This window comes from Oncorhynchus gorbuscha, linkage group LG12 (genome assembly GCF_021184085.1).
Source record: "Oncorhynchus gorbuscha isolate QuinsamMale2020 ecotype Even-year linkage group LG12, OgorEven_v1.0, whole genome shotgun sequence".
NCBI lineage: Eukaryota > Metazoa > Chordata > Actinopteri > Salmoniformes > Salmonidae > Oncorhynchus > Oncorhynchus gorbuscha.
Window position 1 is genome coordinate 61,982,034 of NC_060184.1, and position 17,896 is coordinate 61,999,929.

Genomic DNA, 17,896 nt, shown 5'->3' on the forward strand with positions numbered 1-17,896 from the left:
TTGGGCTCCCGAGTGGCACAGTGGTCTAAGGCACTGCATCTAAGTGCTAGATGCGTCACTACAGACCCTGGTTCGATCCCAGGCTTTATCACAACCGGTCCTGAGTGGGAATCCCATAGGGCGGCACACAATTGGCCCAGCATCGTTTGGGCTGGGGAGGGTTTGACCGGGTTAGGCCGTCATTGTAAATAAGAATTTGTTCTGGACTGACTTGCCTAGTTAAATAAAGGTTAAATAAAAAATACAAATTGTAGACTGATATCCTACCTACAGTAACGACCGGTTTTTGAACACTATGAATGAAAGTGACCACGGCAATGTGGTTGAAGTAGTGAGCCAGTGCCCGAACAAACGGCCTGGCCCCCTAAGTGTTTAGTAATGGAGTAGCCTACCATCCAGCAGCTGTAAAATATGAACTAGTAAACAAACCACTGGCACCTTTTACGGTTCACTTCAAGCGCTAGTCGTGACAGCACTAAATCTCTGACTGCTCTAATTATACTAATTATACTAACTGCTCAAATTAGTATGGCTAATGCATGTCACTGACTGTATATGAAAAAGTATGAAAATGTATGCTGGATAAGAGCGTCTTCTAAATGACTAAAATGTACATGTCTACCCCATGCATTGAACATTGCCTCCACGCCATCAAGACCCTCTGAACAATATTATGAAGTAAAATCAGTGCAAAAGCTTAGCCCTGAACACATAGGGCTGGTTTCCAAGAGGAAGAATAAGGCTAGTCCTGGACTAAAAAGAACTTTCAATGTAGATGTTCCAATTAAGCATGTTTTCTAGGTTCAAGTGTAATATGGTCCACAGAAGAGTGAAGGCAACAGCTGAAATTTGAGACAAATCTGACCCCTAGTGGTGACAAAAGGTTTTGGATCAACTCTGACCACTGCCAACCCCGCCTACTCTATCTACGAATGCCACACATCGACAGTCGGAAAACTCCCTAAAACGAAACAGTCAACACTTGGCTGCTTCTTGTCAAAATCTAACCACGGGAAACGTAGCTAGCAAGGAAAATATTAATTGGTTTACCATTCCTCTGTATGGATAAGTAATTTACCAGCTTTTTGAGCACAAAGTGTAATCTATAACTAAACATGGATTTCAACGTCAAAAGGTTAGCAGCAGACGCCGGTACTTTATTCAGTCGTGCAGTTCAAGTAAGTTTACACATTTGTTGTTATTTTCTGAATTCAGATATTTTGCGGTCTTCACAATGTCGTTAGCTAACTAACAATGTTGAGAGCGAGGCATCAACTTTCGGAAACTCCGCTGCTGTTTCAGGCCTGCGACTGCTGGCGATATGCTATTGCTAGGCTAGTTAGCTAGCTAGTTTGGAATTTGTCATATTTGGCTAAAGATGTGTGTGTAATAATGTCATTACTTCTACATGACTTACTTTATTTGATACACTTTAACAGCCAACTAACAAATACATGTTTTGTTTGACAAAGTTTAGAATAGTAAACTCAGCACATCCGCTCTAGCTTGGAACGGGAGTAAATTAGGCAGTGATTGGGTCAACTCTGATCCAGGGCGTTACGTGCGGCTTGATTCCTGCATCTTTCCGTTTATCCCTCCCTATGTGGTGTGTTTTAGATTTTGTAAAGTATACTTAGTCACTGAGCAAAGTAAAGGTGTTTCCAGGTATTTTTCTCTGAATGCGCTGTCCATACTCTGTTCCATGTGCATGCCTCGGGGAATAGATCAGACGCGCGCGCATACTAGTCTGGCAGAAAACAAAGTGAAAGCGTTAGTCTTTTTAAAAATATACTGTATATATTTTTGTTGTTGTTGTTGAGAAACGACAGTTTCCAAAAAGAGAGAAGCTTATAACTCCAGCAACATTTTTACTTTGGTGACTAACAAAAGTATATTGAAGCCAGTCACTAATCCAAATTGGGGGGTTTCGATGTTGGTTTCGATTATCTATTCAACAATAACGTTAAATGCACTATGCATTATGTGGGATGACTGCTTTAGCAACATAGAATAAAACAATTAATAAAATGCCCATGATGGCAGTGACTGCCCATTACTGCTTATCACTTGTTAACTTCAATACAATATTTCAGTTGTCTATTACATTTGTTTTATTTGATGACTTGAATTTCAAGTCATCATCTCATCTCTCATAGAGCCCCACAGTGGAGGTGTCATAATACCCATAAAACCTAGCGGTCAGACAGGGAAATGCATCCAATCATTTTTTCTACATACATTTTTCCCTGAGGGAATTTTAGAAACAATTAAAATAAGGGCTGTGTCCGGGAGGTCGGTGGGGCGACGCACAATTGGCCTAGCGTCGTCTGGGTTAGGGAGGGCTTGGCCGGTAGGGATATCCTTGTCTCATCGCGCACCAGCGACTTCTGTGGCGGGCCGGGCGCAGTGCGCGCTAACCAAGGTTTCCAGGTGCACGGTGTTTCCTCCCACACATTGGTGCGGCTGGCTTCTGGGTTGGATGCGCCCTGTGTTAAGAAGCAGTGCGGCTTGGTTGTGTTGTGTATCGGAGGACACATGACTTTCAACCTTCGTCTCTCCTGAGCCGTACGGGAGTTGTAGCTATGAGACAAGATAGTAGCTACTAAAAAACAATTGGATACCACGAAATTGGGGAGAAAAAGGGGCTTAAAATAAAATACGGTCTGTGTTTCATGTAGGCTTACCCTGGCATGACATTTTGATAGCCATGTAAATCTGACTCAGACAAGTTGGTTTATAATTAAGCAATAAGGCCAGTGGTATATGGCCAATACACCACAAACCCCAGAGGTGCCTTATTGATATTATAAACTGGTTACCAACGTAAGTAGAGCATTAAAAATAAATGTTTTGTCGTACCTGTGGTATACCACGGCTGTCAGCCAATCAGCATTCAGAGCTCGAATCACCCAGTTTATAACTAGGAATACACCGACAGATAAACAGTAGCAGCAGCGTACAGTGCATTCGGAAACTATTCACACCCCTTCACTTTTCCACATTTTGTTACATTACAGCCTTATTCTAGAATTGATTAAATTGTTTTTCACTCATCAACCTACACACAATACCCCATAATGTCAAAGCAAAAACAGATTTTTAGTCATGAAAAACAAAATGAAATCACATATACATAAGTATTCAGACCCTTTACTCAGTACTTTGTTGACATACCTTTGGCAGCGATTACAGCCTCGAGTCTTCTTTGGTATGATGCTTCAAGCTTGGCACACCTGTATTTGGGAGTTTCTCCCATTCTTCTCTGCAGATTCTTTCAAGCTCTGTCAGGTTGGATGGGGAGCGTTGCTACACAGCTATTTCCAGGTCTCTTGTTCGATTGGTTCAAGTCTGGGCTCTGCTGCCACCACCGTGCTTCACCGTAGGGATGGTGCCAGGTTTCCTCCAGACGTGACGCTGGGCATTCAGGCCAAAGAGTTCAATCTTGGTTTCATCAGACCAGAGAATCTTGTTTCTCATGGTCTGAGAGTCCTTTAAGTGCCTTTTGGCAAACTCCAAGCGAGCGGCCATGTGCCTTTTACTGAGGACAAGCATCTGTCTGGCCACTCCACCATAAAGGCCTGATTGGTGGAGTGCTGCAGAGATGGTTATTCTCCGCAGAGATGGTTATTCTCCACAGAGGAGCTCAGTCAGAGTGACCATTGGGTTATTGGTCACCTCCCTGACTAAGGCCCTTCTCCCCCGATTGCTCAGATTGCTCTAGGATGAGTGTAGGTGGTTCCATACTTCTTCCATGTAAGAATGATGGAGGACACTGTGTTCTTGGGGACCTTCAATGCTGCAGAAGGTACCCTTCCCCAGATCTGTACCTTGACACAATCCTGTGTCGGACAATTCCTTCAACCTCATGATTTGGTTTTTGCTCTGACATGGCCTGTCAACATACAAAGGGTCAATCCAGATAGTCTGGGTAGCTATTTGGGTAACTGTTTAACTAACTATTTAGCAGTCTTATGGCTTGGGGGTAGAAGCTGTTATGGGTCCTGTTGGTTCCAGACTTGGTTCATCAGTACCGCAAGAAGGCTTCAGCGGCACGTAACGTCCTGGATCAGAGCTGTGATTGGGTTAGCTAGTCAGGCAATCTAAGCCAACTTGGAAGAGGTAAATAGACAGTGCCAAGTACTTATGTCAAATAAAAGCCTCACTTTAATTGAGCTACAGGTAGCCTAGTTTGACAACCATGACCTTTGTCAGTTTGTAGCCACTAGAGACTCACCCTTTCATTTCATCTTCAGTTTACGGAGGAAAAACTTGGGCAAGCTGAGAAGACTGAGTTGGATGCTCACCTGGAGAACCTTCTGTGCAGAGCAGAATGCACCAAGCAAAACACGGAAAGAATCATGAAGCAGACAGAGGTTCTACTACAACCAAACCCAAGTAAGACTGCACTCGCTGATGTCAAATCAAATTATATTTGTCACGTGCGTCGAGTACAACAGGTGCAGACTTGCCGTGAAATGCTTACTTAAGAACCCTTTCCCAACAATGCTAAGTTAAAAAGTAAGAAAGAAAATATATTAACACAATACAATGACAATAAAGAGGCTATATACAAGGAGTACCGGTACCGTGTCAATGTGCAGGGTTACGAGGTAATGTGGCAGGTAGCCTAGTGGTTCGGGCGTTTGGCCTGTAACCGAAAGGTTGCTGGATCGAATCCAGAGCTGACAAAGCAAAAATATGGCATTCTGCCCCTGAACAAGGCAGTTAACACACTGTTCCCCGGTAGGCTGTCATTGTAAATAAGAATTTGTTCTTAACTGAGTTGTCTAGTTAAATAAAGATTCAAATGTTTTTTAAAAATGGAGGTAATATGTACATGCGTGTAGGGGTGAAAGTGACTAGGCAATCAGGGTACGAGTGTGAGTGTGTTTAGAGCAGGGCCAAGAATGTCAGTGCAAAAATAACAAAAGGGGGGGGGGTTATGAAAATAGTCCAGGTAGCCATTTGATTAACTTCAGCAGTCATATGGTTGCTGTGCGGTTCAGGAGCCTTTTGGTCCCAGACATGGTGCTCCGGTACCACTTGCCATGCGGTAGCAAAGAGAACAGTCTGACTTGGGTGCCTGGAGTCTTTGAAAATGTTTAGGGCCTCCTTCTGACATCGCCTGGTACAGATCTCCTGAATGGCAGCCCCAGTAATGTACTGGGCCGTACACACTACCCTCTGTAGTGCCTTGCGGTTGGATGCCAATCAGTTGCCATACCCAAGCGGTGATGCAGCCAGTCAGGATGCTTTCAATGGTGCAGCTGTAGAGCTTTTGAGGATCTGAGGGCCCATGCCAAATCTCAGACTCATGAAGAGGCAATCGCGCCCTCTTCATGACTGTGTTGATGTGTTTGGGCCATGATTCGTCCTTAGTGATGTGGACACAGAGGAACTTGAAGCTTTCGACCCGCTCCACTACAGCCGTGTCGATGTGAATGGGGCGTGCTCAGCCTTCCGTTTCCTGTCATCCACAATCAGCTCCTTTGTCTTGCTTACCTTGTGGGGAGAGGTTGTTGCCCGGGCACCACACTGCCAGGTCTCTGATCTCCTCCATGTAGACTGTCTCATTGTCATTGGTGAACAAGCCTACCACCATCGTGTTGTTGGCAAACTGTAACATCAGTATCCAATGTTAGGATTTTTCACATATGAACCAACCGGAATTGAATATCCCCTTGTTAGTACTTAGACACCAGTCAGGGTATAAGAATAACGGTTGGTTTTTGGGCCTAGTTCCCCATTCGGTAAAGATGCAGTAACTGGTTAGCCACTTTCCCTTCATAGCCAATAGGCTACATTTTATCCAGCTTTTGTGCCACAATTGGATGGTCATAATCCTTTACATTCTAAGTCTAGGCTACATAGGCAGCGTTTACAGCCCAATTCTGATTTTTAAAATTACAAATTGGTATTTTAATCAATCAGATCTGAAAAAGATCTGATGTGATTGGTAAAAAAAGATCTGAATGGGCTGCCTGTGTAAATGCAGTCATATTGCCAATTCTTCAACGAACCACACTATGTGTACTTATGAGTATTGACTGTTAAACCACAGTTGGGTGTCTATGCGACTGCATGCTCAGCTGTCGACCCTCTGAGTTTACACCATGGTGCTGCATAGCTCAGTCTGCTGCTAGGGCCACACACACACACATCTTATCTCCAGGCACACTCACAACCAAAGCACACCTACTTCTGCTTGCTGTTAGGCATAGTTATTATGATTGTACTCAGCAGCTTAGTAGATAAAGCAGGTGGCTCCATCAAAGGTGGTTAGTTAGCCTAGTGCCAGAATTGACTTGTGTAGTCATTGTACGGTCTTATGTAGGTCTGTGCTAGCTCAATTAGCCTACTATAAGGCTCTTTGAACCCCAGTAATGTTGTTGAAGATTTACTAGACTAGATCGCAGACTGGATTTTCCCGGATAGCCTGTGTGATATCCCTGTTAACTGGCTCGGGTCATGCAGCACAAGGTTGCTCCTTAGTCTTGTTTCCTCGTGACTCTCCTTTCTCTCTAATTGAGTTTATCTTACAATTTTCAGATGTCAGAATAGAGGAATTTCTGTACGAGAAACTGGAGAAGAAAGTCCCCACGCGGATGAACAACCACGAGGTGCTTGGCCAGTCCATGATCGAGTCGGGGAGTGAGTTTGGCCCTGGAACGGCCTATGGTGAGTGAGTTGTACCTGGGGTGCATTAGTAAGTGCAACTTCAAATCAAAACAGGCATTTCTTATTTGACATATGCTGGTAGTCTATTTTTTAGGCTGCGATTCATTCCACAAAGCTGTTCACCTCCCCTGTCAGATCTGTCAATGGGAGTGAACAAAGGTCGATAGGAGGGAACACTGTCATAACCCCTCCCCCAATTAACTGAATGTCATCTCTTAGAAATGGCACTGTTGAAAACGGCTCATTCTTGTGTGTATGTACTGACGTATGTGTAACTGGTAGATGTACACACACACACACTGATTCCTTTGTATTATTGTTTGTCTTTAAAAAAAATATATATACAGTACCAGTCAAGAGTTTGGACACCTACTCATTCCAGGGTTTTTAAAATTCATTTTTAAAAAAATAAAAAACTATTTTCTACATTGTAGAATAATAGTGAATACATCAATACTATGAAATAACACATGCAATCATGTAGTAACCAAGAAAGTGTTAAACAAATCAAAATATTTAATATTTGAGATTCTAAAAAGTAGCCACCCTTCACTTTTGGAGTTGTGTATGATAATGTTTTAAATGTATGTAAATTGTAAAGTATTTTTGTCTGTCTTTTTTGTTATGTGTCGGACGCCAGGAAGACTGGTATGTTAAATGGGGGTGTAGCATTAATTTGAAGTACAGTTTGGCTGCCTCTATAGTCAAACAATTTTGTAAGAATCGTAAATGAGCTAGGTTGAATTTGAGTTTCCTTTTTCACCTGCTTTTTAAAAGAGAGGTTGGAATCAAGTATGATGCCAAGGTACTTCAATTCAGATACCACCTACTTCTCCCCTGACTCATAGACATCTGGCTCAGTAGCATCCGTTGCCCTCTTTGAAGAACATGCAGACTGTTATGTCGATTACTTGTCACACATGCGCTGCAAACATCTAACCTAATAGGCTTCTTGCTCAGTGCGCAAACTCCATTACAGATGCTCTACAGAAACGCCACTAGCCAAACACAACCTGGCTGGTGCACACACACAAAAAATATCAGATTTTTCCCAGACCTCAAATGGTCCCCTGACGTGGTTTAAGCATTGTTGTAGACTTGGAACATCCAAATTGGGTTTTTCTATTAAGTGTTTTGAGAGTGAAACCCTGATGAAACTAGAGGAAATCAGTCTTCCCCATTTCATTTTCTTTTTCTTTTTTTTTCAAACATTTTGCAATTCATTTTAACAGTCTCTTTTCTGTTACAGTAAACCGATCCAAATCAAATGTAAAAACACAAGGGCATTTAAAAGATGGCTAGTCGTTATTAGCCTGGTTCTGATTGGAATGCAGGAACATTATTACACAGGCCAGGCCATTATAAATGATTTTATTTAAAAAAACATTGGTGTGACCTTATCATGTACTGGTGCCACCAACTGGGGGAAAAATGGTGTAGAACCCTGTATAGGCTATGCCTTATCAACAATGCAGTTGCTAAAATAAAAAGAGCAATGAGCGTTTATGATAATGTAGCCTGTGACTGAATCAATTTTTATTGATTTTATTTGGACATATTTCAAATCCATATAGAGTTGTCTCATTCAGCTGAGCACAACATTCACATTGGCCAGGTGCCAAGGAATTCCTACGTGTTATCACTATATAAAAGCAAAGCTGATATATCCAGCGTCTGTGTCCTCCTGGACGTCTCTATAGTAAAACCTTTCATTTCTACTTCCTGGTTAAACCTTGTCTACTTCCTGTCCCTACAGGAAACGCACTTATTAAATGTGGCGAGACGGAGAAGCAGATTGGAGGAGCGGAGAGAGAGTTCATCCAGAGCTCAGCCATCAACTTCCTCACGCCATTCAGGAACTTTCTAGAAGGAGATTTCAAAACCATCCTGGTGAGTATCAACGGGATGATCCGTTCAGCGTCCTAAATGTCACCCTAATCCTTATGTAGTACAGAACTACTTTGGCCCAGTCCCCATTCATTCCCCTGAGGGTCATGACCTTTTGGATTGAAACTAGGTGGTTGGAAGTAATTGAATCTAAAAGAGTTAAGGTCCCTTTTCTCTGCCAGTGCCCACCACGTGAACGCTAATTGGCCTAATAGATGTAATAGTCAGTCCAGTCATATTTGTGGCATGATGTTATGTTGCCGTTTCTCTGCAGGCCCTCATACACTCTATCCTGGTTTCATAGTTATTACTCTGTAATGACGCAGACAGTCCTATTAACATCAATCGTTTTGATTCCAAATGTGATAATGCAGCTGATTTGATAGTAATCTGCCATTGTTTGTTGTGTTGTGTGCAGAAAGAACGGAAGCTTTTGCAGGTGAAGCGTTTGGATCTGGACGCGGCCAAAACCAGGCTAAAGAAAGCCAGAGTTCCTGACGCTAGAGCAGTGGTGAGTGGGCTGTTTACTGTGTCTTTAGTTTCAAAATGCGTGCAAACACACACATGTCTGAAGTGGGTGGTAATGTAGGACAGTGTTCATTTGTAGATAACTAAATTGCTAAGAAGAACAACAAAAAACCTTGTAGAGGGAGACCTTGTCGGACGGGTGAAAGTTATCTGGGCGTAGTCTGTTAAGTCTCCAGACACAAGTCACTAGACTGACCTACAACACTGTGGCCTTGGTTACACAACATTGGCTGAATCGTTCCCCCTCCCTGACCAACACACATGGCTCGTTATGAGATGGGCCAGTTCCTCATTTCAATTTCTCTGGAGCTCCTTTCTGGAGCTCTTCCACCATCCTATTTTCCTGTAGCACTCCTCCGAACTCCCATTCTACTCCGTCCTTTCCTCTGTGTACGTCTTCTCTTTCTAGCTACATGTTCAGTCTCCTGCACGTCACATGGGTGGCTGAAGGTTGGTTGCCTTTTCATTCATGTGAATGCATGGCCTGTGTCATTGAAGCTATAGTGGAATAGTTTCTAGGCTAGTTTCTATGCTAACTAGCCTCTCCCCGGTCCAGGTACATGCACACGCTAATTCAGGGATGATCAACTAGATTCAGCCGCGGCCCCATTTATTTTCTTGAGTGGATGGTCAGGGGGCCGGAACATAATTACAAATCATTTGTAGACTGCAAATTAACCGCGTGAAGCCGGAACAAATGTATTCGACTGAAACATAATAATTTCGAACTTACCTTACATTTTCTATATGATCACATATCTCCATTATGCGTGGGAATAGTTTGGAATCCTGCTCTAATAATTTACTTACAGCACTTAACCTATTATACAAGAGAACTGGATGTCACATACTGTACTACATAACCGCCTGAAACAGGCGTATTCCGCTATAGTATCTAAGGTCAAAGGCCGATGTAAAGTGGTGTTCCCTCATCAGATGGGGACTGTGTAGGTTGGCTATCTCTTGTGGTCCCACCCTTCATTATCTATCTAGCACTAGACCTTAGCTGTGGCCTGGGTTCCCCTGCAAGCCATGTTGTTACCAGTCTGACTGATATGATCGGATGTGTCATCATGACTGACTGACTGACCATGTCCTTCAGAGGATTGAGCTGTTGACTGTTACAACAGGCACAGCAAATGACCAAACCATGAAGGGAGACGTTGTGAAACACGTAGCAGTGATGGTTAAAAAGCATATCCTCGTTCTGGGATTGAAACAGCAGCAAAGTGGTCAGTCGCCCCACCAATGTGTTGGTAAAAAGATGAGGGATGGGGCTGGAGAAATGTAACCAATGCTGTACGAATCCCAGATTGCCTCTTAAGGGAACCAGCGAAACTAGTTACATTTAGCTTAGCTGTGTATCTTTGTACCGTACTGTAGGAGGCCCCAGTCAATTTGTTGGTACAGCCGTCAGCTGTTTCCCTGAAGGATGTTGACAACAGCGAGAGAAGGCCGCTTGGCGTTTGTTGAGAAACTGTCATGTGCTTGTAGTGCAGCTTGTGTATCAGTCTGTGGATCTGTGAATACTAGTAAACTGACATGCACTATCGTGTGTTGTAGTCGGACAGTTGTACTGTAAACACACGGATACACACACACACACACAGAATAGTAGGCTGTATTGTGTTGGCTGTGGTGTTGCAGCAGCTGTAGCTCTAATAGAATGTCTCTGTCACGGTTTCACACCGCGCTAACAAACAGATGTGACCATAGGAAGTGACCGAGGTGAGTAGAATGTTCAGCAGCCATGTTGGAACTGAGGACCGGAACACCTCCTGCTGGTGTCATGGTTAGCAGCTGTTTGTGTGTGTCTTGTGCTCTGTCTCGGTCTGTCTCTGTCTATCTCTTATCTCCCTTTTGCTCCTTCCGTATATCTCTCGACTCTGATCTTTCTCTCACTCACTCTGTCTCTCTATCTCCCATCTTCTCTTTCCAGATCTCTACTCTCGGTCTCCTTCTCTCTCTGCCATCTCGCGCTGTCTCACTATCTCCCATCTTCTCTTTCCATATCTCTACTCTCGGTCTCCTCTCTCTGCCATCTCGCACGGTCTCTCTGGAATAATAGTCTAAAGCTGGAAGGAACAGAGGGGTCCAACACCATTGTCAATGTCACAGTGGCCATCAGTCAATGTTTATGGGTCTTTTTCTTCTGCGTGCAACTACTAGAGTCAAATGAGTCAGAAGAATATGCCATTGTCCTCACTCTGCCTGATAACTCCTGTTCCTGAACCACAGAGCACACAACCTCATGAAAAAAAAGGTTGTCCTGATTTCTCTTAGGGTTGAAACAAATGCCCTGAAATGTTCACAAACGGGTTCATTATACACAATAAATTGCTCCAAAACATACCTACAGTTGAAGTTGGTAGTTTACATAAACTTAGGTTGGAGTCATTAAAACTCGTTTTTCAACCACTCCACAATTGTCTTGATACAAACTATAGTTTTGGCAAGTCGGTTAGGACATCTACTTTGTGCATGACAAAAGTAATTTTTGCCAACAATTGTTTACAGACAGATTATTTCACTGTATCACAATTCCAGTGGGTCAGAAGTTTACATACACTAAGTTGACTGCCTTTCAACAGCTTGGAAAAAGACAGATAATGATGTCATGGCTTTAGAAGCTTCTGATAGGCTAATTGACATCATTTGAGTCAATTGGAGGTGTACCTGTGGATGTATTTCAAGGCCTACCTTCTGGTGCCCAGAGTAAACTACCTGCTACTCAGTCCCAGAAGCTAAGATATGCATAGTATTAGTATATTTGGATAGAAAACACTGATGTTTCTAAAACTGTTTGATTGATGTCTGTGAGTATAACAGAACTCATATGGCAGGCAAAAACCTGAGAAAAAAATCCAACCCGGAAGTGGGAAATCTGAGGTTTGTAGGTTTTCAACTCATTGCCTATCAAAGATAGTGGTATATTGGCTTCCATCTAGACTTCCACTCGAAGTCGACAGTCTTTAGAACCTTGTTTGATGCTTCTACTGTGAAGTGGGGCGAATGAGAGGGGAATGAGTCAGAGGTCTGCCAGAGAGCCACGAGCTGGCCACGCTTGTTCACGTGAGAGCGAGCTCTTGTTCCATTGCATTTCTACAGACACAGGATTTCTCGGGTTGGAACATTAATGAAGACTTATGTTAAAAACATCCTAAAGATTGATTCTATACATCGTTTACCATGTTTCTACGGACTGTAACGGAACTTTGACTTTGTCTGCTCCTAGTGATCGCATCATGAATTTGGATTTGTGAACTGAACGCGCTAACAAAAGGAGGTATTTGGACAAATGATGGACATTATTGAACAAAACGAACATTTATTGTGGAACTGAGATTCCTGGTAGTGGTGGATATCTGTTGGTGTCGTTTTGGTCTCTGAGAGCCGTGCTCAGATTATAGCATGGTGTGCTTTTTCCGTAAAGTTATTTTGAAATCTGACACAGCGGTTGCATTAAGGAGAAGTGTAGCTATAATTCAATGTGTAATAGTTGTATCTTTTATCAATGTTTATTATGAGTATTTCTGTAAATTGATGTGACTCTCTGCAAAATCACCGGATGTTTTGGAACTACTGAACGTAAGGCGCCAATGTAAACTGAGATTTTTAAAAATATAAATATGAACCGTATCAAACAAAACATGTATTGTGTAACATTAAGTCCTATGAGTGTCATCTGATGAAGATCATCAAAGGTTAATAATTAATTTGATCTATTTCTGCTTTTTGTGACTCCTCTCTGACTGGAAAAATTTCTGTTTTTCTGTGACTTGGCTCTGACCTAACATAATCGTTTGGTTTGCTTTCGCTGTAAAGCCTTTTTGAAATCGGACACTGTGGTGGGATTAACAAGAAGTGTATCTTTAAAATGGTGTAAAATTCTTGTATGTTTGAGGAATGTTAATTATGGGATTTCTGTTTATGAATTTGGCACCCTGCACTTTCACTGACTGTTGTCATATCGATCTCAGCCCAAAGAGGTTTTCAACGACAACAAAGTCAAGGTATTGGAGTGGCAATCACAAAGCCCTGACCTCAATTCTACAGAAAATTTGTGGGCAGAACTGAAAAAGTGTGTGTAAGCAAGGAGGCCTACAAACCTGACTCCGTTACACCAGCTCTGTCAGAAGGAATGGGCCAAAATTCACCCAATATATTGTGGGAAGCTTGTGGAAGGCTACATGAAACGTTTGACCCAAGTTAAACAATTTAAAGGCAATGCTACCAAATACTAATTGAGTGTACAGTCGTGGCCAAAAGGTTTTGAATGACAAATATTAATTTTCACAAAGTTTACTGCTTCAGTGTCTCTAGATATTTTTCTCAGATGTTACTATGGAATACTGAAGTATAATTACAAGCATTTCACAAGTGTCAAAGGCTTATATTGACAATTACATGAAGTTGATGCAAGGAGACAATATTTGCAGTGTTGACCCTTCTTTTTCAAGACCTCTGCAATCCGACCTGGCATGCTTTCAATTAACTTCTGGGCCACATCCTGAATGATGGCAGCCCATTCTTACATCATCAATGGTTGGAGTTTGTCAGAATTTGTGGGGTTTTGTTTGTCTACCGCTTCTTGAGGATTGACCACAAGTTCAATGGGATTAAGGTCTGGGGAGTTTCCTGGCCATGGACCCAAAGTATCAATGTTTTGTTCCCCCGAGCCACTATCACTTTTGCCTTATGGCAAGGTGCTCCATCATGCTGAAAAAGGCATTGTTCGTCACCAAACTGTTCCTGGATGTTTGGAAGAAGTTGCTTTCGGGGGATGTGTTGGTACCATTCCTTATTCATGGCTGTGTTCTTAGGCCAAATTGTGAGTGAGCCCACTCCCTTGGCTGAGAAGCAACCCCACACAAGAATGGTCTCAGGATGCTTTACTGTTGGCATGACACAGAACTGATGGTAGCTCTCACCTTGTCTTCTCCGGACAAGCTTTTTTTCAGATGCCCCAAACAATCGGGAAAGGGGATTCATCAGAGAAAATTACTTTACCCCAGTCCTCAGCAGTCCAATCCCTGTTCCTTTTGCAGAATATCAGTCTGTCCCTAATGTTTTTCCTGGATAGAAGTGGCTTCTTTGCTGCCCTTCTTGACACCAGGCCATCATCCAAAAGTCTTCGCCTCAATGTACGTGCATGTGCCTGCTGCCATTCCTGAGCAAGCTCTGTACTGGTGGTGCCCCGATCCCGCAGCTGAATCAACTTTAGGAGACGGTCCTGACGCTTGCTGGACTTTCTTGGGCACCCTGAAGCCTTCTTCACAACAATTGAACCGCTCTCCTTGAAGTACTTGATGATCTGATAAATGGTTGATTTAGGTGCAATCTTACTTGCAGCAATATCCTTGCCTGTGAAGCCCTTTTTGTGCAAAGCAATGATGACGGCACGTGTTTCCTTGCAGGTAACCATGGCTGACAGAGGAAGAACAATGATTCCAAGCACCAGCCTCCTTTTGAAGCTTCACTGACATGATATCAGTTGATCCATTTGTGGCAGAGCTGAAATGAGGTGGATTTTTTTGGAGGGGGGTTCAGTTCGTTTGCATGGCAAAGAGACTTTGCAATTAATCTGATCACTCTTCATAACATTCTGGAGTATATACAAATTGCCATCATACAAACTGAGGCAGCAGACTTTGTGAATATTCATATTTGTGTCATTCTCAAAACTTTTGGCCACGGCTGTATGTAAACTTCTGACCCACTAGGAATGTGATGAAATAAATAAAAGCTGAAATAAATCATTCTCTCTACTATTTTTGACATTTCACGTTCTTAAAATAAAGTGATGATCCTAACTGACCTAAGACAGGGACTTTTTACTTGGATTCAATGTGTGTGAAACTGAGTTTAAATGTTTTTGGCTAAGGTGTATGTTAGCTTCTGACTTCAACTGTATATTAAGCTGATTTACCATATTTTCATCCCTGAAAAGTGTTGTTTCTGTGTCTGTGATGACTGTATGTTGTGTTCCCCCCTCCCCACCAGGCAGAGCAGGACCTGAGGATGACCCAGAGTGAGTTTGATCGACAGGCTGAGATCACCAGGCTGCTCCTGGAGGGGGTCAGCAGCACCCATGTACGTACCCCGACCTCTGACCCCACGACTCGCATGACCTCGATCAGCATTTGTCTGAAATGGCCCCCTATTGCCTTTTTTTTATAGTGCACTACTTTTGACCAGATCCTAGCGGAATAGGGTGTCCTGCCTGTCCTTACCCACCACAACCCTCCATGACGCCAGCATGACCTAGACTCTGTCTAACCCAAAGGGTCTATTACTGTACCAGCGTGCATCTTTGGTTTAATTCATAAATACCTGTTTGTAGAGGAGTTTTCCTGTTAGTAGACATGCCTCTCTTTCTCCCCTTATCCCCAATCCCTATACTATCTTTACAATAGGCACACCACCTCCGCTGTCTGACTGACTTTGTGGAGGCCCAGACTACATACTATGCCCAGTCTTACCAATACATGGTTGACCTCCAGAAGCAACTGGGGAGGTATGTTTACCTACTCTGACAACTCACCTCCATCTAAGCGTGTGAGGCTTATTCTACTACAGTTTTGTTGTCACAGCATGACATCTATTTGTAAAGTGTGAGGATCTGCTCTTAAATGTGGTTAGCCTTCTTTTTTTTTACCAGTGGTGGTCTTCTCTCCCCAGCTTCCCATCTACGTTCTCCTCCAACAACAACCAGTCGTCTAGTAGTTCCGGTGGGGCCAGTATCTCAGTACCCACCATCCCCTTGTCTGCCTCCATGCTCAGCCCCTCTCCCGGCCTGGGCTTGTCAGGCTTCCATGAGCTCCGGAACTCCAGCGGCAGCCGTAAAGCCCGCGTTCTCTATGACTACGATGCTGCTGGCAGCAGTGAACTCTCCCTGCTCGCTGATGAGGTAACATGGGACTGGAGTTGAGCACTTCTCAAAGCTTTAATGGGCTCTGGTTTTGGGCATGCTCTTCCGTCTGTTTTTTCTTGCTCGCTCTTTGCCTTTTAGCTTTCTCTTCCTCCATCTTTCCTTCTTTCCTTCCCACCGTATCTCTTCATCTTTCTCTTTCCCTCTTGTTTGTTCCGACAGCAACATCTGAGGTTCTTGGTGATGAGATTTGTTTATTGCATGACTGAGAAGGGGTGTGTAATGTCTCGTTTACTTCCAGGTCATCATGGTGAGCAGTGTCCCAGGCATGGACTCTGATTGGCTGATGGGTGAGCGGGGTACCCAGAAGGGTAAAGTGCCCATCACCTATCTGGAGCTGTTGAACTGATCAGAGCGGAGTGATGCCTGTATGTGGAGAGACTCAAGAGAGTCCAGACGGCTGGGCCCGTATTCATAATGCATCTCAGAGTAGGTCCTAGGATCAGATTTACACTTTAGATTATAACTATATGGATATGCGGGATCTGATTACCTGATCCTAGTTCAGCAGTCATACTCTGAGACGCTTTGTTGATACAGGCACCAGGATCCAGAGGAAAGCAACAAGCAAGCCCAGTGTAGTAGAGCAAGGTTTCCCTATTTATACTGTCTACCACGGGATATGGTCTGCTCCATGCTAATTCTGTCAATTCATCAGGAGTGTTGTAAGTCGATGGAAAACAGTGACAATGACATTGTGAATTGAAATTCGTCAAAGGAATTGTGTGGATTGAGTTGGAACTGACCCTATCCCTGCCGTGCCATGTATGCAACTATGTTTATACAAGCCGCTTCAATGTTTTCGCTCAATGCAATCTTAATTCAATATGTGCCAGACTTTCTCCACAACCTTCCATTTGTACAACCAAACCTTTTGTTTAAAGTACAATTCAGATGTTGATCTTAAAGTGCTTTTTGATGTGATTTCTTTTTCTACTCACTGCCAATAGTCCAGTTTGTAATATGGTTGAAATGCTAGGCATGTCTTTTTTTTGTATTGTCAACAAGACAAAAAAGCACTTTAATTTGCATAAAAAAATAAACCAATCTTAACTTTTAAGTATTATTTTGTAGATCATAATCAGGGGCGGCAGGTAGCCTAGTGGTTAGAACATTGGGCCAGTAACTGAAAGGTTACTCGATCGAATCCCAGAGCAGACAAGGTAAAAATCTGTTGTTCTGACCCCAAAACAAGGCAGTTAACCCACTGTTCCTAGGCCGTCATTGTAAATAAGAATTTGTTCTTAACTGACTTGCCTAGTTAAATAAAGGTTAAATAAAAATAAATATTAGCTACTGGTTGCCTTTTGACAATTGCACAGTGCCTTTTGTGGAACCTTAACCATGACAACGGTCCAGGAAAATTCCATTAGATTAGAATGCAGTTAGAATGGGTAAGGTCTTACTGTAAGTTACATTAAGGATTGTCTGGCATGGCTAGGAGAGACATGTGCCTCTCATTTACGTTCTCAATCTGACGGGGGTGTCTGGAGAGATGTATCTCTGATGTAAGGGTGGGTTAAACATTAGTTAACCCTGTTAAGACCCTGTTTATATATATATATATATATATATATATATATATATATATATATATATATATATATATATATATATATATATATAAAAGCCATAACTGTAGCTACCCAGTAAAGTATTTGTTAATAAGAAATCATTTCAAATAATCTTTCTTAATATTGACTCCTAATCTATATTTTATTTACATTGTCTAAGAATTAGGGACCAACATTTTCACCGTCGGCAACATAATTTTAGGAAAGCATATTTTGACTTTAGGTAAGCCTTTTTATTTCATTCAGTAGTAGCAACTCTCAAGCAGCTTCAGGTATTCTCTTACTGCTTCTGATTTGA

The 17,896-nt window shown here is 42.7% G+C and overlaps 1 protein-coding gene across 2 annotated transcripts; it reads left to right on the forward strand.

The window, feature by feature from the left end:
- The first annotated feature begins 920 nt into the window (after positions 1–920).
- On the forward strand, positions 921–17,071 carry sh3glb1a (SH3-domain GRB2-like endophilin B1a). 2 transcript variants are annotated; one of them, XM_046292534.1, is made up of 9 exons: positions 922–1,178; positions 4,254–4,395; positions 6,550–6,678; positions 8,435–8,568; positions 8,984–9,076; positions 15,097–15,186; positions 15,510–15,610; positions 15,775–16,003; positions 16,266–17,071. In XM_046292534.1, the coding sequence occupies exons 1-9, from the start codon at positions 1,116–1,118 to the stop codon at positions 16,371–16,373; spliced, it is 1,089 nt and encodes a 362-aa protein (XP_046148490.1). In that variant the 5' UTR covers positions 922–1,115; the 3' UTR covers positions 16,374–17,071. The 2 variants fall into 2 exon arrangements, with proteins under 2 accessions (XP_046148491.1, XP_046148490.1); XM_046292535.1 differs by lacking the exon at positions 4,254–4,395 and having other exon boundaries at positions 921–1,178.
- The last annotated feature ends 825 nt before the right edge of the window (positions 17,072–17,896 follow it).

What these genes read in the sequence shown, in the direction of transcription:
- sh3glb1a (XM_046292534.1), top strand. Translation starts at nt 1,116, where the DNA reads ATGGATTTCAACGTCAAAAGGTTAGCAGCAGACGCCGGTACTTTATTC. An exon ending in TGGCCCTGGAACGGCCTATG is followed by an intron (nt 6,679 to 8,434) that starts GTGAGTGAGTTG and finishes CTGTCCCTACAG; the next exon opens with GAAACGCACTTATTAAATGT. An exon ending in GAGATTTCAAAACCATCCTG is followed by an intron (nt 8,569 to 8,983) that starts GTGAGTATCAAC and finishes TGTTGTGTGCAG; the next exon opens with AAAGAACGGAAGCTTTTGCA.